This window comes from Mastigoproctus giganteus, chromosome 10 (genome assembly GCF_048544385.1).
Source record: "Mastigoproctus giganteus isolate SK-2022 chromosome 10, ASM4854438v1, whole genome shotgun sequence".
NCBI lineage: Eukaryota > Metazoa > Arthropoda > Arachnida > Uropygi > Thelyphonidae > Mastigoproctus > Mastigoproctus giganteus.
Window position 1 is genome coordinate 117,486,829 of NC_143584.1, and position 22,458 is coordinate 117,509,286.

Below are 22,458 nucleotides of genomic sequence, written 5' to 3' on the forward strand. Positions count from 1 at the left end.
TTTTCAGATGATACAAAGGTTGGCAGGGTTGTTAACGACAGTAATGACAGTATGGTACTGCAACTGGATCTAGGTAAGTTGGGCAAATGGTCTGAGAAGTGGCAACTGAAGTTTAACATTGACAAATGCACAGTACTGCATATGGGTAGCAGTATTCCAAGAGAAATGTACTAACTGTATCGTACTACACTTGGGGAAGTGGGGAGTGAAAAAGACCGTGGGAGTAATTGTGCAGTGGGATATATGAAGTTTGCTGAGCAGTGCAGACAGTCTGCCCGAGCAGGTCATGGAATCTTGTCAATGATATATTTTGATAGCAGGGACAAGGAGGTGATTATCCCGTTGTACAAGGTAATGGTCAGGCCAAACCTTGAATACTGTTTACAGGTCTGGAGGCCTCATTTTAGGAAGGATGTAGAGTTGCTAGAATGAGTACAAAGAAAGGCAACAAGATTGGTGAGGGGAACAAAGGGTGTTTTTACCAAGATAGGCTTAAGTTCTGCAAATTGCAGTGCATGGTGACTATGCAAATGTGAGTTGATCTGATTGAGGTGTATAAGGCCTTGAATGGGTTGAGCAAGCTGAATGCTGATGGGGTTCTTCCTCTTGCTCAGGCTAAGAACCTGAGGGGGCATAGTTTTAAATTGAGGAAAGATAGTGGTAGAATAGATGTGGGGAAATTTGCCTTTACCCAGCAGATAGTTGATTAGTTGAACAGGCTTCCATCTTTTGTTGTGGAAGCTAATAGCCTAAATAAATTTAAGGCTGAGTTGGATAAGAATTTGGAGTGAATAGATTGGTGAAATGGGAGGGATTTTTTTTGCTGATGCTGCATAAGCTTTCTTTCTTGCATTATATGCCTCAACTTATGCTAATGCTAATTTATAGAGGAGTTGCTAGTTTCTGACTAGGGGCCGCTTTTTAATAAAAACGATTAAATGTGTCTGGGTCACAATAGTTGTTATCTATATTGTCATCTTGATCCTGTCACTTTATGAAGCAAAGGGATAAATAATACATATTTGGCACTTTTTGTTTATTATCTCTCGACCTCTGTGCACATTGCATCAGACAATTCACTCTACTCATCCATTGTTTTGTACAATCCAAATCGGCGCCTCCGTAGCCAGGTGGGCAGGAGCAGCAGTGCGTAGCACACGCTTCTTGATTAGACCGGGGTTAGAGCCTGTGATCACCAAATACGGAGGATGCGGAAAGGTCAGGGAATGACCACCACATATCCCCGGAGCAATATGGCCTTAGTTGCTAATGCTCCTAAAAACCAAATAAACAAACAAACAACAATCCAAATCTGATTGTAGCATAGTAGCGCCCCCCCTCATCATTTGTCTACTCTGGAATTTTCAATAACTCCAAATTGGATATTATTATGGATGATATCACAATGTTTGTCCATGTCTAATCATGTTTCAGTAACAACAATCAAATCGAATTCATTTAGGTACAGGAGGGATTGAAAAGAGTGCATCTGGTTTCTAATTCTGGACCCACCTCTTCTGTGAGATGAAGTGGGTTATCCTTTTCTACCTCATCTTTTGCATTTCTTGATTGTTGTTTTTTAGAGTCTCTTACTGGTTTGCAAGAAATGAACTAGAAGATATATATATATATCTTCTAGTTCATAGATATATAGATAGGATGAAGTGACAAAGTACAATATGAAAATGTGACTAGATAGGATAAGGCAACGAAAAAATGGTAAAATAAGACCACATTGCAGTGTTTATCACAATTTCACTGTCTTCATCGGAGGTCAAGGACATTGCCATCTTTCTCACAATTTCTGAAATTGTGAGAAAGACAACAATGTCCTCGCTTCTGTTTCCGACATGTTCCCCCTCGATGTGGGCACCTGTACTTGGTGAGGGGACATCCCAGTGATGCTGCTGGTCTTCCAGGTTAGCAGCATTGGAATCAGGCGTGTGCAGCTGTGCGCCGCGACCCATGGAAACTCGGAAAGGGGGATCCTGGTGGTAGAGGGGGGCCAGCCTTGATACACCACTTCAGCCCCTGCTTCAACAAGACAGGTGGTCCCAGACTGGCCCCGACTGGGATCAATCGGTGGGTGGTTCTTTTGGTCCTGGGACAGGATCAAGGCTTATTGGAAACATGGGTATGGTGCTCCTAAGCGAACTTGGCATCCCATTCATGTACACAGTACTTGCTAGTTCACAAGTGGGCATTCCCTCGTAGAGCTCCGTGGTGGACAAGTTACTGAGGGCATCGGAAATTTTATCTTACTCCTATGAGTAATTTAAATTCTATTTCTTCTGGGGGCCCCAACAAGGCCCCTACCTAACCGATAACTGCAGCTCAAAAAGGCCTAGAACTGAGGATAGACCACCATCTGTGACACCGTTTTTCCTCATTCTCCATTCCACCAGAGAGCAGGTACTAGGGAAAATGTCACCCTTCTTCATCCAGAAAGGATTAGAAGGGTTGACAGTATCTCCAAAATCTGTCAAAAGGCTACGTTCTGGAGACATTTTAGTTGAGGCTGCAAGCCAAAAACATGCACAGCAACTAATGAAAGCCACATTGTTAGGGGGAATATCCATCATCGTTACCCCCCATAAAACTTTGAATTTCTCATACAGTGTCATATCAGAGTGGGACCTTCTTCATGTTTCTGAAGAAGAGATCTGCTCTGAGTGACGGCTGTCAAAAGAATATCGATGTGGAAGGATGGGAACCTCATCCCTACACGAGTTCTCATCCTAACTTTCAACGCCCCATGGCCTCCAAGTTCCATAAAAGTAGGCTATTTAAACTGCCCAGTGAGGATTTATATTCCAAGCCCACTGAGGTGTTTTAAATGCCAAAAGTATGGCCACTCTCAAACAGCTTGTCATGGCACCCCTGCCTGTGCTCGCTGTGGTGCTAAAAACCATGAGAGCAAGGAATGTTTAGCTTCTAAGCCAAGTTGTACTAACTGCCAAGGCGAACACCCTGCATACTCTCGAGCATGCCTGCGGTGGAAAGATGAAAAGGAAATTCAAAAACTAAAAATAGAGCTAAACATCTCCTATTAGGAGCCCAGAAAACACACCCAACCAATAAATAGCACCAAGCCCTCATACGTCAGAAAGCTTCTGGGAAAAGTACCATTGGTACTCATACCGATATGAATATTCCACCAAGGGAGTCATTTACCCCATTGCGTGCTATTTATTAAGTTCCCAAAAGCCCACCCAAAAATCACAGTCAGCCGCCACTCCTATATCCATACCTCCTAGTGCTCCACCACTTCCAAAACACAGTGCTAAAGAAACTCCAAAGAAAGTGGTACAGGCATTCTACAATCCAAGAGACAATGGATGTCGAAGATAAGGAGGTACAGGACGAGTGTGTCCTGGAACTCTTTGTGAATGAAGAAGAAGAAGAAATGGATACAGGCCAATGTCCAGTCTTTCCAAAGAGAGATAAACCCAGGACTGAGAAAATGAAACCCTCAGCCCTTTGGAAGCCACCAGACTTACCCAATAAATCTAAATAATGGGTACATTTAAATTTCTACAATGGCATTTCTGTGGATTCTGTAGAAATAGAGATGACATCAAGGCTCTCCTGAATAAGCATGAAGGAACGTAACCTCAGTTATTCGCAGAGACAGAGATGGGGATGGACCTGCCCACGGAGGAGTTGCTGTCCTTGTGGGTAACCACACCCCCTTTCAAGCTATGCTTCTCACCACTAATCTAGAGGCTGTAGCAGTTCGTCTTACAGTAGGGTTCCTTTTAACTGTTTGCTCCATTTATTTTCCACCTGGGAACAACACCGCCCAGGCAGACCTTGATGATCTCATTAAGCAATTGCCACCCCCTTTTCTATTATTAGGGGATTTCAATGGACATAATACTCTGTGGGGTATTTCTGACATCAATAGAAGAGGTCAGATTATTGAGCGTGGATCTAACATGTGTGGGATCTAACACCTTTTTCCATCTGCTCCACTTCCCTCCTGCCCTCAGTACATGGGAGGTTGAAGAAAACCTTTATGTCATTAGTGATCACTTCCCCATGTTATCCACCATTTCTAATGGGAGACAATTTACCCCAGGGGCTCACATCTGGTGAGTATGGGATTGGCACATGCCCTGAGCTGAATATCATCATTTTTATCTTTCTTGGTGATTCCCTTCTATTTCTGACTCTTCTTCTCTCTCTCTCTCTCTCTCTCTCTCTCTCTCTCACACACACACACACACACTCACACACAGGGTAACTCAAATTTTTTTTTTTTTTGCCCAGTGCAGCGTAAGCTTCAGACTTCCTTGCACCATATGACTAATAGTAATAATAATAATGTCACCAGTCAAGGGTACCACTTTGGAAGATCGATCATGCCGACTGGAATGCCTTTCGTCATCTGGCAACGTTCAATACCACTACAGGTGGCCAGGAGCCAATTAATGAGTCAGTAAAGCACATCACAGAAAGTATGATCAAGGCAGGGGCAGTTGCAATTTCAAGGACATTGTTCTGCTTTCCACGTTTTCCAAAACCATGGTGGAATGGAGAATGCCCAGCTGCTAGGAAGGCTGAAAACAAAGCATGGGGAATATTTCATCGTTACCCCACCACAGATAATTTAATAGCCTTCAAACGTGCATGTGCCAAAGCATGGTACATAAGACGTCAGAGTCAAAAGGAATCTTGGATCAGATTTTCATCTTCCCTTACTTGGGCTGCCAATCCCAAAGCCATCTGGGACAAAGTTCGGAAAATGAAGGGCAAATACGCCTCACACCCTTCATCGATCCTGGAACATAATGGATGTACAATTGCAGATCTAACTGCAATTGCAAATACTCTCAGGGAGACAATCGCTAAATCGTCTTCAGAAACGTTGTACCCCCCAGAGTTCCTCGCGCTCAAACAAAGATCAGAAAAACGTCACCTGAAGCTGTCCTCTAACAATTGCGAGGAATACAATCAGCCCTTTACACACTGGGAGCTGAAAGCAGCACTCTCACTGTCCAAGGCAAGTGCTGTTGGGCCAGATGACATCCATTATGAAATGATTAAACACCTTTCATCGGAATCAGTGGATCGTTTCCTCTGTCTCTATAATAGAATCTATATTGAAGAGACATTTCCGGACTCATATGGCAACCGTCCTTCCCTTTCCAAAACCAGGAAAGGATCCAAAAATACCTAAAAATTACCGTCCTATTGCTCTGACAAGCTACTTGTGCAAGATCCTGGAAAGAATGGTCAATGCTCGTCTTTTGTGGTATTTAGAAGCTAACGACCTCCTTTCGGACCGGTCTTAACTGCTGTCAAGGGTAAAGGGAAAGGTTTTTGCTTTCATAAGCATGAGTACAATGGTCTCAGATATATTTTAAAATGTAGTGAGACCAACTGATGATGTTATCAACAGCAAATTCTAAATGGGAAAGTAATTAAAAGCTACTTGGCTTTTCATATCAACTAAGAAATACTGTTTCAGGCTGAAACCTATATGAATGTCAGATGAAATAAAGAGACTATTGGCAGAGAAGAAAAGTGCATGGGATGCATATAAATTACTCTGTAATCAAGTCACAAAGAAGGTTAGGCAAGCTATGGCAGATTATGAGAAGTCTCTGGCAAAGAATGCAAAGAACAGCGGCAAAGACTTTTATGCTTATATTAACAATAAAAGCTTGATGTCAATGGTTTTAACTCTTGATGATCCTGCTCAGCTTGCTGAGCTGAATAAGTATTTTGCAACTATATTCACACATGAAGAATTCTTTAGGGAAAGGGATGCTGGAATTTTATCAAGGGATGCTGGAATTTTATCAAACTCTAACAGGGAGCTAAATGATTTTCTGATAATTGAGAGGAAATTGGAAGAGAAATTGTTAAAGCTAAACATAAAAGAACAAAAAAAAAAAAAAAATGTGCCTGCAGTGAATGAGATCTAACCAGTTATATTAAGGGGGCAACAGAGGAGGTAAGCAAACCCTAAGACATAATTATGAGAGCATCTTTGGATTCAAGAGTGGTCACTATGGACTGGAGACGTCCATTTTATCCCCAATTCACAAAGCAGCATCAAAAAGTTACATGAGTAATTACAGACTCCTTACTCAACTTCTTTCCAAGGGAAAATTATGGAGCCATTGGTTAAAAAGTAATGCAGTACCATCCAGATGAGAATGCAATTATACTGCAGTCACAGCATGAATTTGTTAAGGGGTGATTTTTTTTCTGGCCAGTCAGATTGGCTACCATGATGAAGTAACAACGGAACTGAATGCAAAAACACATTTGATATCATATACTTGTTTTCAGGAAAGCATTTGATACTGACGCATAAAAGACTTCTGTATCAATTGGAGAAGTGTAGTATTAAGGGCAAGTTACTGCTATAAATAATAGGATGGTTGAGTGGGAGAAGACAGAGAGTGGTTATTGATTAGCACTACTCTTTGTGGACTAATGCTATTAGCAGAGTCCTCCCGGGTTCAGTGCTAGGCCCATTGTTGTTTTATCTATTTATTAATGATATTGATGAAGGTATATCAAGTTTAATGTTTAAATTTGCAGATGATAAAATGGTGGGCAGGATGGTTGGTGACAGTAATCAAGGTAAGCTACTGCTACAAGATATATAAAAATTAGGCAGATTAGGCTGAGAAATTGCAATTAAAAAGTTTAAAGCAAGGTACTGCATGTGGGTAGCAGTAGTCCCAGGTTAACATACCAACTGTGTAGTACTACACTGAGGATAGTAGAGAATGAAAAAGACCTGAGGATAATTGTGCAGTTAAATATGAAATTCTCGGAGCAATGCAGACAGGCTACCAGGACAGTTCATGGAGTTTTGTCAGTGATATACAGGAACTTTGCTAGTAAGGATAAGGTCTTGGTTCGGCTACATTTTCAGTACTACATACAGGTCTGGAGGCCTTATTTAAGATAGATGTAGATCTGCTGGATTGGATACAGAGAATTGCAACGACTGGCGAGGGTAACAAAAGGGGGGGGGGGTATAACCAAGAAAGGCTTCATTTCTGCAGATTTCAGCATCTGGAGCTAGTCACATTCAAGGTGATCTGATTGAGGTGTTTAAGGCTTTGAATGGACTGAACAAGCTTAATGCTAATGGCATTCTTCCTCTTGTTTGGACTACACACAGGAGGGAACATAAATTCAAACTGGAAGGCTGTTTACATGATAAATGTGTAGAAGTTTGCCTTCATTCAGTGAGTGGTTGATTTTTGAAAAAAATTTCCATTTGTTATTGTGGAAGTGGGTAGTTTAAATAAATTCTAGTCAGAACTAGTCAAATTATTGGAGGGGGATAGACAGGTGATGCGGGATTTTTTTTTTTTTTTGGCTGATGCTTTAAAACTTGCTTGCTTGCATAATTTGCCACTACTGATAACTAAACAACACAATAAATTTAAATAAACTTTTCAGTAATAATAATTATTATTATTACTACTATTTATAACACAATCATTCAAGTTTTTCTTAATGACAGAAAAATTGATAAATATGATGAATTTTTGACAACTTTCTATTATTAGTGAGAGCAGTGTACTTGCATATAATGTAATGTTTGATAATTGTTGTTAAATTTGAAACACTTGTTTTTAAAAAATCTTTGAAAAATGTTTCTATGCTAGTTGTGAGCAATGTTTTGTGTTTGTATTTCATCCATTGAAATGCCTGTTCACAAATATATGTACTTCCAAAAATGGAAATTATTTTTCTAGCAAATTTCTTTGTTACTCTAATTGGTTTTAGGTAAGAGAGAGAGAGAGAGAGTAAAATATAATTATGTTTTTGTTTGTAACAGTGTTCTAAACATGATTTGACTGTAAATCAGGCTGTTCCAACCATAGATTTGCTTCAATATTTTCAACCTTAATTTCAAAGATTTGGAAAATAAGTAAATGAATTTCATTATTGTTAAGATCAGTAACTTTTGAAATTTAGTCTGAAACAAAATAATGCCATCAATACATGTTACTGAAAAAATTAATTTAGAATATGTTTTTCCATAGATTGTCACAGCACTGAAAATATGAAACATTTTTTGATTTAACTGTTTTTGGAGCAATCCTTTCACTTGAAATGATTTTGAATCAAAAAAAAAAAAAAAGAGTTGACACACAAGTTTACCCTTGCATTGAAATTTTATGTTGGAATGTTGCATTGTATCTATTAGGAAAGCAAGATCCCATAACCACAGGTTCAGAAAGTTCAGGCATTGGTTTCAACTTTTCAGTCATAAATATATAAATTTTGTCATGCAGGTTAAAAAAGAAACATTTCAACACTTTGCCACAATTCAACTACAGTACTTCAGTGTGAGGCCTCCATAGCCAAGTGGTCAGGAGCGCGAGTGCTGTAGCACACGCTCTTTGAGTAGACCGGGGTTCAAGCCCTTGACTGCTAAATAGGGTTGATCTGCCAACCCACACTGGACCAGCTTGGCAGATTATGGTCCATTTCCCTCAGCATGAATTGTTGAAGAAGCTTCCATCCTGCAGTGGGTTGATAATGGCTGCACTTTACTTGTTTACTTTTACTTCAGTGTGGAACAATGATTCACTAAATTCAGCTTTGATTGTCTTCAGAAAACTTTAAAATTGATGATGATTCAGTCCTTTTCGAATATAATTTATTATAGAAATGACATCGACATGACAAAATTATGTCGATGTCATTTCTACAAAAAATTTATATGACAAAATTATAGTCAAAGGTTTTTTCACATAACTGCTGGTGAATAATGCAGTGTAACTACAATGGTTTATTATTATTATTATTAGCTATATGGTGCAAGCCTGAGGCTTATGCTGCACCAGCAAAAAAAAATAAGTTCCCCAGTTACCCTAAGAGAGAGAGAGAGAGACAAAAGTAAAAGGGAATCACCAAGAAAGCATGATGATATCCAGCTCAGGACCCTGGGTGTGCCAAACCCATACTCATCAGATGTGAGCCCCTGTGGTTTAGCTTTGATCACCTCTGTTTTGTGTGTCTTTGTTTATGTGCCCTATTAATCTCAGATTAGGGCCTACCATATGTCCGTTCTGATATTTCCTGTCAGAGACTTGGAAATTTGGAATCTCCTCTCTTTGATCTTCTCTGGCTTAAAATCTCTCTACCTCATTGTGTCAAATTCATCTGTTGTCTCTCCCGTTCTCCCAACACCACTAATCACTTGGAGCTCTTTGACTTCCTCTCTTTGCAACTTGACTTTCTCCAGTCCATCTTTCCTAACAGTGAGGTAATTTTCCTTGGTGATTTTAATGTTCACAACTCCAGCTGGCTTCCGTTTTCTAGTCACACTGACCCAGCAGGTCGAGATGCTGAGGCTTTTGCAATTACTAATGACCTAGCACAGGTTGTTCATTTACCTACAAGAATACTGGACAATCCTAATCATACAGCCAATACGCTTGATCTTTATCTCACAAACAACCCTTCTAAGTACACGGTTGAAGTGAGAGGTCCTTTAGGCACTTCAGATCACAACTTGGTGATTGTCTCTTCTCCAGTGGAACCTTTATCTCATGGCTATTCCCAACCTTGTGTTGTTTGGCATTACAAGAATGCAAAATGGGATGACCTGCGAGACTTCTTTTCCTTGGTCGGATTATTGTTTCAAAACTTCTGATGTCAATGTTTGTTCAGATCGTGTCAGTGAAATTATTCTTGCAGGAATGGAATCCTTTATCCCACACTCCACTTTAAAATCTCGTCCTTTATCTAAACCTTGGTTTTCCAGTAAATGTGCTAAGGCTGTTCAAGAGAAGAATGTTGCATATCGTAATTGGCTTGTTTCTAATTCTCCAGTTTCATTTTCTGCCTACACCAAAGCTCGCAACAATTGTAAAGCAGTTATTAATCAGTCCAAACTAGACTTTGAACAGGCTAAGAGTAGAAAACTTGCTTCTTGCCCTAATGGTAGCCAAGCATACTGGTCTCTTGCCAAAGCTATTGGCCGCAACTTTTGCCCATCTCCGCTCCCACCTCTGTCCAAAACAGATGGATCTGTTGTCACATCAGCCAAGGATAAAGCTGACCTGCTAGCATCCCATTTTTCTTCCAGCTCATGTATTAATAATCTTGGTAAAACACCTCCCACCATTCCCAACGTGCTCCATTCAGTGCCTCCTGTGGTCTTCTGTCAAAAGGATATCAGAAGCATTTTGATGAATCTTGATGCTAAGAAAGCTCCAGGTCCTGATGGTATTTCTCCACTTGTTCTCAAAACCTGTGCTCCTGAACTTACTCCTCTTCTTTGCTGCTTTTTTCACTTTCTTATTCCAAAGGCGTTTTTCCTTCTGCTTGGAAATTTGCTCATATCCAGCCAGTTCCTAAAAAGGGTGACAAATCCCTCCCATCCAGTTATCGTCCCATTGCAATTACTTCTACTCTTTCTAAAGTAATGGAGAAATCAATTAACCGCCAACTCTTAAACTACCTAGAAACCTTCCGTCTGATCAACGATCGCCAGTATGGATTCCGTCAGTGTCGATCTTCTGGTGATATTCTGGCTTATGTTACCCATTTATGGACTAATTCAATGGAAAGGTTCGGTGAAACACAGGTAGTTGCTCTTGACATCTCAAAGGCTTTCGATCATGTTTAGGCAGGTATGTCTGCCAGGGGCAAAGGTTGATGACGTTGTAGAGCGAATATCATCTTTTAAGGGCACAAAAGGTGATATAGTTGTACACGTTGGCACTAATAATATTAAGAGTAGGAGACCGGCAGAATTACTTAACAAGTACAGGTCACTGTTGAACAAAAGCCGAGAATTAGGGTTGAATTTGAAAGTGTCTGCAATTCTGCCCAAACACGATAGGAGGGAGTATATGATGAGAGCCTTGTCGATCAATTCGGCCCTGGAAAGATTGTGCAAAGCTCAAGGGGTAGAATTTTTTTCAGCCTGGACTGTACTTGTTAACAGGAGAGATTGCTTCTACAGGGATGGGATACACTTAAATAGAAAGGGTGCAAGAATATTTGCTTCTGCTATCGAGGCAGTGTTAGGTGGGTCGGAAAACTGCTAGCTTGGGGGGGAGACAAAGACGAATAGATTAACAGTAGCCACTGGCAGAGGTGAAAGAGATTCTTGCACTGCTTCTATTAGAATGAGCAGAAGCCTGAAAAACAAGATGCATGGTATTTCAGAGACTGCTGGGAGCCATTGCGGTACAAGTAAACACATGGGTTGTGTTAGGGTAGCTAAGAATAGAAACAGGTGCAAGTATACTTGTGTGTACACCAATGCTAGGAGTTTAGTAAATAAATTTGATGAATTTGAGGTATTGCTCAAAACATCGAAGGCAGATATTGTTGGGATATCAGAGACGTGGTGTCACACAGATATAAGGGATGCAGAACTGCAATTTGGGGAGTACAACGTCTACAGAAAGGATAGACAGGATAGGAAGGGGGGAGCGGTTATGCTATTAGCTAAGAAACACATAAAAACCAAGGAAGTGAAGCCAGTCGACATCGCTGGACAGTGCAGTGTGGAGTCAGTTTGGTGTGACATAAACATTGGGAGATCAAAATTGAGAGTAGGAGTGTGCTATAGGCCTAATGACTGTGATGAGTATAATAAGGAACTGTACAGGGAAATAGAGTGGGCCAGTAAATCAGAGTGTCTTATAATGGGAGATTTTAATTTCCCAGATATTGACTGGAATTTGGGGGCTGGTTACTCACACACTAGCAGGGCTTTTGTGGATTTATTGGATGATTGTTTTCTACATCAGCATGTTCGGGAGGCAACTAGAGGGAGTAATACTCTTGATTTGATTATCAGCAGTGATTCTTCATGCATTAAGAATCTGCAGATAAATGAACCACTAGGTGGCAGTGATCACAGTGTGCTGAAGTGGGATTTACTCAAAGAGGTAACTACCATTAGGGGTAAAGGGAAGGGTTATTGCTTCCGTAAAGGCGACTACGATGGACTGAGACAGTATTTAAATTCTATACAGTGGGACCAACTGATGATGTTACCAACAGCAAATTCAAAATGGGAAGCATTCAAAGAACTTATCTTGGAAGCTACTAGGCTTTACATGCCAACTAAGAAATATTGTTCAAGGTTTAGGCCAAAATGGATGTCAGATGAACTAATGAGGCATATGGCAGAGAAGAAAAATGCATGTGATACATACAAATTAACACATGACACAGAAGCCTACGATAGATACAAGTTGATATGCAACCAAGTTACAAAGGAGGTTAGGCAGGCGAAGGCAGATTACGAGAAATCCTTGGCAAGGGATGAAAAGAAAAACAGCAAAGAGTTCTTTACTTATGTAAACACTAGAAGGAAGGGGATGAATCAGATTGGTCCACTTGATATTGATGGGTCAACTGTTGATGATCCTGCTCAGGTAGCTAACAAACTAAATGAATATTTTGCATCGACATTCACACATGAGGAGTTATTCAGCGAGGGGAATGCCAGAGGTGTATTCAACTCTAGCAGTAAGCTACAGAATCTTGAAATAACTGGGAGTAAAGTGGAGGAGAAACTGTTGAAGATAAACACAAGAAAGGCACCCGGGGTGGATGGGATCTATCCAGTTATATTAAAGGAGGCAGCAAAGGAAGTAAGCAAACCCTTAGCCATAATTATGAGAGCTTCCTTGGACTCGGGGGAGGTACCCATAGACTGTAAATGTGCAAATGTGACCCCAATTCACAAAGGAGGATCAAAGGCTGACACAAGTAATTATAGACCTGTGAGCTTAACTTCTGTTCCAGGAAAATTAATGGAGGCACTGCTTAAAGAAGCACTGCAGGATCATTTAGACAAGACTTCAGTTATAGCTCAGACACAGCATGGTTTTGTTAAGGGGAAGTCTTGCCTGACCAACTTGATTGGATACTATGATGCAGTCACAAAAGAACTGGATGCAGGGAATAACTTTCATATTATATACTTGGATCTTAGAAAGGCTTTTGATACTGTTGCACATGGAAGACTGCTACACAAATTGGAGCAGTGTGACATTGGAGGCAAATTGCTGCTATGGATAAAGGGGTGGTTGAGGGGGAGAAGACAGAGAGTAGTAATCAATGGACACTGCTCATCGTGGACTGATGTTATTAGTGGAGTCCCTCAGGGCTCAGTTTTGGGTCCATTATTGTTTTCTGTATTTATAAATGATATTGATGATGGTATATCGGGCTTAATGTCCAAGTTTGCAGACAATACAAAGGTTGGCAGGGTTTTCAAGGACACTACTGACACTAGGATGCTGCAACAGGATCTGGAAAGGTTGAGCAGATGGGCTGAGAGGTGGCAAATGAAGTTTAACATTGACAGATGTAAAGTACTACACATGGGAAACAGCAACCCCAGAGCAACGTATCAACCCTGTGGTACTACACTGACAGTGGTAGAGAATGAAAGTGACTTGGGGGTCGTTGTGCAGGCAGATATGAAGTTCTCTGAGCAGTGCAGACGGGCTGCAAGACTAGCTCATGGAGTATTGTCAATGATATACAGGAATTTTTCCAGCAGGGATAAGGAGGTGATTATTCCATTGTACAAGGCGATGGTCAGGCCACACCTAGAGTACTGTATACAGGTCTGGAGGCCTCATTTCAAGAAGGATGTAGAGCTGCTGGAACGAGTACAGAGAAGGGCAACAAGATTAGTGAATGGAACAAAGGGGTGCTCTTACGAAGAAAGGCTTAAGTTTTGCAAATTACAGTGTCTGGGGGACTAGGCACCAGCGAGGTGATCTGATAGAGGTGTATAAAGCCTTGAATGGTTTGAGCATGCTCAATGCTGATGGGATTCTTCCTCTAGCTCAGAAAAATCACCTGAGAGGGCATAAATTCAAATTGAGGAAAGACAGCTCTAGGATAGACATGCGGAAATTTGCCTTTAGCCAGCAGGTGGTTGGTTGGTGGAACAGACTTCCATCCCTTGTGGTGGAGGTTGATAGCCTAAATAAGTTTAAGGCTCAGCTGGACAGGTATTTTGAACGAACAGAGGGGTGAAGTGGAAGTGGGTTTTTTTTTTTTTTTTTTTGGCTGATGCTGCATAAGCTTGCTTTCTTGCATCAAATGCCTCTACTAATGCTAATGCTAAATGCGTTTTTCCTTCTGCTTGGAAATTTGCTCATATCCAGCCAGTTCCTAAAAAGGGTGACAAATCCCTCCCATCCAATTATCGTCCCAATACAATTACTTCTACTCTTTCTAAAGTAATGGAGAAATCAATTAACCGCCAACTCTTAAACTACCTAGAAACGTTCCGTCTGATCAACGATCACCAGTATGGATTCCGTCAGTGTCAATCCACTGGTGATGTTCTGGCTTATGTTACCCATTTATGGACTAATTCAATGGAAAGGTTCGGTGAAAGACAAGTAGTTGCTCTTGACATCTCAAAGGCTTTCGATCGTGTTTGGCATAAAGGTCTTCTAAACAAGCTTCCATCTTATGGTTTGCCAACTGTTTTTAGTAATTGGTTATCCAGTTTTCTCTCTGATTGCTCACTGAGGGTGATGGTACATGGCTCTCTGTCTTCTAACTTCTCCACTAATGCCGGTGTCCCCCAAGGTTCAGTTCTTTCCCCCACTCTTTTCCTCTTGTATATCAATGACCTTCTTGCATTGACTGGAAATCCTATCCATAGTTTTGCCGATGATAGCACATTGCATTCCACTTTCCATTTTGAGAAACTTTGTCCTGCTCAATCAGCTTCAACTTCTCAAAAATCTGCTACCAATTCCTTAAATTCCGATCTTCAGGTAATTCTCCAGTGGGGCAAAGACAACTTAGTTCATTTCAACCCTTCTAAAACTCAGTCTTGTCTTATATCTAGCTAAGAGGATTCTTCTGCTCCTATGCTTATCTTTAGTGACACTCCGATTTCTAGGCAAAATGATATATCATACTGTGGATTTTAGTGTTTTGCACCTTACGTAGAAATAAAAACACAAAGGAAACTGGACTTTTAATAACTATGTTTATAATAAATTATAATAACCTGTATTTACAATAAATTTAACTTTACGATAAACTATACATATAAAATATTAAAATCTGCTACATTAAGAACAATAAAATGCATTAAAATATACTAAGTTAAAAGCGATAAAAAACCATAGCTTTCAAAGGCTCCAGCCTTCTTCTTCAGCGGTATTTTCTTATTCTGCAGTACATCTTTAAATATCAGCAGGTTCATGGTACTCATCAGGTGTTTCATTCTCACGCGTTCCGTTCTCTTGCGTTGTGGAACCGGAAGCGGCTCGAGCGGGAGTCATACGGAACCGTTCATCCCTTCTGAGGATAGTGGCCTCAAAGAGGGGATGAATCCGCGTACCTCTATCTCTATTAATGTTGATTGTAGAACAGATCCGCAAACTCTCGAGCCACTTACGGTCCCAGAACTTATGCGCCCGATCGATGATGCTATCATCACCGATCGGGCGCATAAGTTCTGGGACCGTAAGTGGCTCGAGAGTTTGCGGATCTGTTCTACAATCAACATTAATAGAGATAGAGGTACGCGGATTCATCCCCTCTTTGAGGCCACTATCCTCAGAAGGGATGAACGGTTCCGTATGACTCCCGCTCGAGCCGCTTCCGGTTCCACAACGCAAGAGAACGGAACGCGTGAGAATGAAACACGTGATGAGTACCATGAACCTGCTGATATTTAAAGATGTACTGCAGAATAAGAAAATACCGCTGAAGAAGAAGGCTGGAGCCTTTGAAAGCTATGGTTTTTTATCGCTTTTAACTTAGTATATTTTAATGCATTTTATTGTTCTTAATGTAGCAGATTTTAATATTTTATATACTATATAATATCGGTGTAAATACACCATAGTTAACCCATATATTTGAGCTACGATTGTAGCGTAGAAGGCATCGTTTAAATTGTATCTCATAATGTGGTTGCCTTCACAACAAGATAGCTACTATTGAATTACTTCAAATAAATAACGCTTCTCTAGTAGAGAAGACTACTGTTATTTATTTTCAGCGTACCACCACCCAGACGATCGTTTCGAAGCTTTTTGGCTTCGTCATCAGTGGGCGGGTAGGTAATACAATATGCCATCTCAGTTGAGAAGTTATATCCACATTATGAGAGATGCCAGAAGGGTGTGGTGGTAATGTATTTGAAAATTAAATGCACTAGGCATAATCCTTATGGGTTTTGATAATTAACTATATAATATAATTAACTATATTAACTATAAAATAATAACTATATAATAATTAACTAAATAATTAACTATATAACACCTCATAATGTGGATATAACTTCGCAACTGAGATGGCATATTGTATTACCTACCCGCCCACTGATGACGAAGCCAAAAAGCTTCGAAACGATCGTCTGGGTGGTGGTACGCTGAAAATAAATAACAGTAGTCTTCTCTACTAGAGAAGCGTTATTTATTTGAAGTAATTCAATAGTTGCTATCTTGTTGTGAAGGCAACCACATTATGAGATACAATTTAAACGATGCCTTCTACGCTACAATCGTAGCTCAAATATATGGGTTAACTATGGTGTATTTACACCGATATTATATAGTTAATTATCAAAACCCATAAGGATTATGCCTAGTGCATTTAATTTTCAAATACATTACCACCACACCCTTCTGGCATCTCTCATAATGTGGATATAACTTCGCAACTGAGATGGCATATTGTATTACCTACCCGCCCACTGATGACGAAGCCAAAAAGCTTCGAAACGATCGTCTGGGTGGTGGTACGCTGAAAATAAATAACAGTAGTCTTCTCTACTAGAGAAGCGTTATTTATTTGAAGTAATTCAATAGTAGCTATCTTGTTGTGAAGGCAACCACATTATGAGATACAATTTAAACGATGCCTTCTACGCTACAATCGTAGCTCAAATATATGGGTTAACTATGGTGTATTTACACCGATATTATATAGTTAATTATCAAAACCCATAAGGATTATGCCTAGTGCATTTAATTTTCAAATACATTACCACCACACCCTTCTGGCATCTCTCATAATGTGGATATAACTTCGCAACTGAGATGGCATATTGTATTACCTACCCGCCCACTGATGACGAAGCCAAAAAGCTTCGAAACGATCGTCTGGGTGGTGGTACGCTGAAAATAAATAACAGTAGTCTTCTCTACTAGAGAAGCGTTATTTATTTGAAGTAATTCAATAGTAGCTATCTTGTTGTGAAGGCAACCACATTATGAGATACAATTTAAACGATGCCTTCTACGCTACAATCGTAGCTCAAATATATGGGTTAACTATGGTGTATTTACACCGATATTATATAGTTAATTATCAAAACCCATAAGGATTATGCCTAGTGCATTTAATTTTCAAATACATTACCACCACACCCTTCTGGCATCTCTCATAATGTGGATATAACTTCGCAACTGAGATGGCATATTGTATTACCTACCCGCCCACTGATGACGAAGCCAAAAAGCTTCGAAACGATCGTCTGGGTGGTGGTACGCTGAAAATAAATAACAGTAGTCTTCTCTACTAGAGAAGCGTTATTTATTTGAAGTAATTCAATAGTAGCTATCTTGTTGTGAAGGCAACCACATTATGAGATACAATTTAAACGATGCCTTCTACGCTACAATCGTAGCTCAAATATATGGGTTAACTATGGTGTATTTACACCGATATTATATAGTTAATTATCAAAACCCATAAGGATTATGCCTAGTGAATTTAATTTTCAAATACATTACCACCACACCCTTCTGGCATCTCTCATAATGTGGATATAACTTCGCAACTGAGATGGCATATTGTATTACCTACCCGCCCACTGATGACGAAGCCAAAAAGCTTCGAAACGATCGTCTGGGTGGTGGTACGCTGAAAATAAATAACAGTAGTCTTCTCTACTAGAGAAGCGTTATTTATTTGAAGTAATTCAATAGTAGCTATCTTGTTGTGAAGGCAACCACATTATGAGATACAATTTAAACGATGCCTTCTACGCTACAATCGTAGCTCAAATATATGGGTTAACTATGGTGTATTTACACCGATATTATATAGTTAATTATCAAAACCCATAAGGATTATGCCTAGTGCATTTAATTTTCAAATACATTACCACCACACCCTTCTGGCATCTCTCATAATGTGGATATAACTTCGCAACTGAGATGGCATATTGTATTACCTACCCGCCCACTGATGACGAAGCCAAAAAGCTTCGAAACGATCGTCTGGGTGGTGGTACGCTGAAAATAAATAACAGTAGTCTTCTCTACTAGAGAAGCGTTATTTATTTGAAGTAATTCAATAGTAGCTATCTTGTTGTGAAGGCAACCACATTATGAGATACAATTTAAACGATGCCTTCTATGCTACAATCGTAGCTCAAATATATGGGTTAACTATGGTGTATTTACACCGATATTATATAGTTAATTATCAAAACCCATAAGGATTATGCCTAGTGCATTTAATTTTCAAATACATTACCACCACACCCTTCTGGCATCTCTCATAATGTGGATATAACTTCGCAACTGAGATGGCATATTGTATTACCTACCCGCCCACTGATGACGAAGCCAAAAAGCTTCGAAACGATCGTCTGGGTGGTGGTACGCTGAAAATAAATAACAGTAGTCTTCTCTACTAGAGAAGCGTTATTTATTTGAAGTAATTCAATAGTAGCTATCTTGTTGTGAAGGCAACCACATTATGAGATACAATTTAAACGATGCCTTCTACGCTACAATCGTAGCTCAAATATATGGGTTAACTATGGTGTATTTACACCGATATTATATAGTTAATTATCAAAACCCATAAGGATTATGCCTAGTGCATTTAATTTTCAAATACATTACCACCACACCCTTCTGGCATCTCTCATAATGTGGATATAACTTCGCAACTGAGATGGCATATTGTATTACCTACCCGCCCACTGATGACGAAGCCAAAAAGCTTCGAAACGATCGTCTGGGTGGTGGTACGCTGAAAATAAATAACAGTAGTCTTCTCTACTAGAGAAGCGTTATTTATTTGAAGTAATTCAATAGTAGCTATCTTGTTGTGAAGGCAACCACATTATGAGATACAATTTAAACGATGCCTTCTACGCTACAATCGTAGCTCAAATATATGGGTTAACTATGGTGTATTTACACCGATATTATATAGTTAATTATCAAAACCCATAAGGATTATGCCTAGTGCATTTAATTTTCAAATACATTACCACCACACCCTTCTGGCATCTCTCATAATGTGGATATAACTTCGCAACTGAGATGGCATATTGTATTACCTACCCGCCCACTGATGACGAAGCCAAAAAGCTTCGAAACGATCGTCTGGGTGGTGGTACGCTGAAAATAAATAACAGTAGTCTTCTCTACTAGAGAAGCGTTATTTATTTGAAGTAATTCAATAGTAGCTATCTTGTTGTGAAGGCAACCACATTATGAGATACAATTTAAACGATGCCTTCTACGCTACAATCGTAGCTCAAATATATGGGTTAACTATGGTGTATTTACACCGTTATTATATAGTTAATTATCAAAACCCATAAGGATTATGCCTAGTGCATTTAATTTTCAAAAATATTTTATATGTATAGTTTATCGTAAAGTTAAATTTATTGTAAATACAGGTTATTATAATTTATTATAAACATAGTTATTAAAAGTCCAGTTTCCTTTGTGTTTTTATTTCTACGTAAAGTTGGTGCAAAACACTAAAATCCACAGTATGAATATACCCAACCTCAGAGGCCTGTTTGAAGAAAATGATATATCTCTTTTGGGGATTACCCTGACTTCTAATCTCTCTTGGCACAAGCACATTACAAATATTGCTTCCTCTGCATCTAAAAAACTTGGTTTTCTCTTTTGCTCTCGGCGTTACTTTTCTTCCAAACAGCTGCTCACTCTGTATAAATCGCAAATCCGCCCTGCCATGGAATATTGTTCCCACATCTGGGGTAGTGCCCCCAAAACCTCTCAAGTTTCTTGATTCCATTCAGAAGAGGGCAGTTAGGTTAATTAATGATTCATCTCGAACCGAGTCTCTCCACTCGCTTTCTCATAGACATACTGTTTCTGCTGCATTCCTCTTCTACAGATACTTCCATGGGCACTGTTCTTCTGAATTGGCTTCTATAATTCCTGCTCTCTCTTTCAAAACAGTCCGAACACGTGCCACCACCAGCCAACATCCATTTACTGTCCAACTTCAAACCCACAGAACCAACTTTTCATCTTCCACATTTATTTATTCAACTGCCGTTTTTTGGAACAACCTTCCTTCATATATATTTCCTGAAAATTACAGATGTTCAAGTCCAATGTCAACAAATATCTTCTTTCGTCTTCTCAACCTCCAACACAAGCACGGTACTAAGTACTATAGGTTCTAATACCTCTAGTGTTTGGGGTTCACATAAAAAAAAAAAAAAAAATACGTTTGAAGCCATCTGTGGTAACACAAGGAAGGGATTCCCAGTTCTATCCAAGTTTGTCTATCATTTCAGATACTGTCAAAATTATATTTTCACTAGTAGTAGTAACCTTCAACTCTTTAATGGTTTTATTTCTTCATTTATTTCTAAATTGTGGTTTATCCCCCAGTTAAAAATAAGAAATTGAGAGGTATGATTCAAATCTTTGCTTTTGTCAATTGCCAAAGAAGAGTGAGTAAAATCCTGTGCTTTTTTGTTTCATTTGAAAACACATCTGCTCTCAAGTCCTCAACTCATCTAGTTCTTGTGCTTGAAGATAGGCTGACTTCAACAAAAGCTTTAATTTTATCTGGGCATTGCACAAAATATGCTCTAGAATATAATTCTCTGGGGGAAGGGGGAGAGCAATTAGAAACATGTCTGCTCTCTATGAACTGCCAACTGCAAAGATTATATAGAATTAGATCGAATTGTATAGAACTGCCTAATTCAATTCTGAAGGTAAGCTTAATGTAAACTTTAGTCACACAGTATACTTATTTCCACTAATATATATATATATATTATTTATTTTATTTATTTTTTTTTTCAACTTAAAATTCATTAATATGTATTTTTTTATGTAGAGCACTGTCTCCCGATCGACCACAATCTCTACTTGGTGAAACCCACAACACTGTAGATACTGTCACATCTCTTTTGAGTACAGGATTAAAACCAGCAACTATTACTACTACCAGTAACAGAACATCTGGCAGACTATTGTATGTTGCTGAGGTGGAAGAAATTAGAGTCAGCCCGGTTGTTTCTCGTAAAGGCTACCTCAATTGTCTTGATGATAAGACTAATGGATGGATTAAGCGTTGGGTGGTAAGTACATGGTTGGGTGGTAATTTTTAAAATTGAAAGTTATAATGTTTAAAATAGTATACAGTAATACCCCTAAGTTACGCAATAGGTGGGTCCGACAAAAGTCGCTTAAGTCGAATTCGCGTAAGTCGGGTTACAACTTTGCATATAAATACATATAAATTTTGTTTAATTGGGACCAAGGGCTAACAAAAACAATAGTTTAGAAGAAAAATATTTAATAAAATTGCAGTTCTTTATACATATTAATACAAAATATGTATTAAAAAAATAAATGAGTTACGTAAAAAAGTTATTTTGATGTCGATGGCTTCATAAAATCTAACAAATTTGTCTGACGACAGCTAATAATTAGCTATTTTAATTAGCTATAATTTTTTTATTCCTTGCTTTGTAGCTATAATGCATTCTTCGTTGGAGTCTATGTTTTCTAAAATTTTTAAGCCCTTTTCAATTGAGCTGAGACCTTCTGTCAAGCTTGCAATTGTCATGTGCTTTTCTGGTGGAACTGGGTCTGAAGTGTTGGATACTTCAGTGACGTTTTGCTCACGCATCTCTATGAGCTCATTCATTGTCAGCTCCTGACTATGTGAATCCAACAGTTCGTTGACATCATCACCATTGACTTCCAAATCTAATTGCCTGCAAGATTAACAACTTCTATCACATGAGCGACATGATCAGTTTCTGGCGTTGTTTTCGTCTCGTTTTTTAAAAAAAATGGACAAAGTTTCTTCCAGACACCATTCAATGTTTTTTTGTGAATTTCGTCCCAAGATTCATCAATAATTCTTATGTCAACTAAAACATTGAATTGTTTTCAAAAGTTTTTAACAGATATCTCACTATTTTCTCTCATAGCTTCATTCAGATGTTCAAACGAATGCCTCATGTAGTAAGCCTTGAATGTTTTGATGACTCCCTGGTCCATTGGTTGAAGCAAGCTGGTTATGTTTGGAGGAAAAAACACAACCAGGGTCGAAATTAATTAGGGTGGCATGAGGGTTACCGGGTGCATTGTCAATAAGAAGCATCACTTTAAATGGAATCTGTTTAGATTTGCAATAACGTTCGACTTCGGGTATGAAGTGGTGACCAAACCAGTCCTCAAAAACGGAAGC

The 22,458-nt window shown here is 39.2% G+C and overlaps 1 protein-coding gene across 4 annotated transcripts in view; it reads left to right on the top strand.

Moving 5' to 3' along the window:
• unc-104 (kinesin family member unc-104) overlaps window positions 1-22,458 on the top strand; it is a 1,041,320-nt gene that overhangs the window by 919,534 nt on the left and 99,328 nt on the right. For all 4 annotated transcript variants that reach the window (XM_090382707.1, XM_090382708.1, XM_090382709.1 and 1 more), the window contains one exon: window positions 21,094-21,337. In XM_090382707.1, the coding sequence (XP_090238833.1) occupies window positions 21,094-21,337 (244 nt within the window). The remainder of the gene's footprint in view (window positions 1-21,093; window positions 21,338-22,458) is intronic.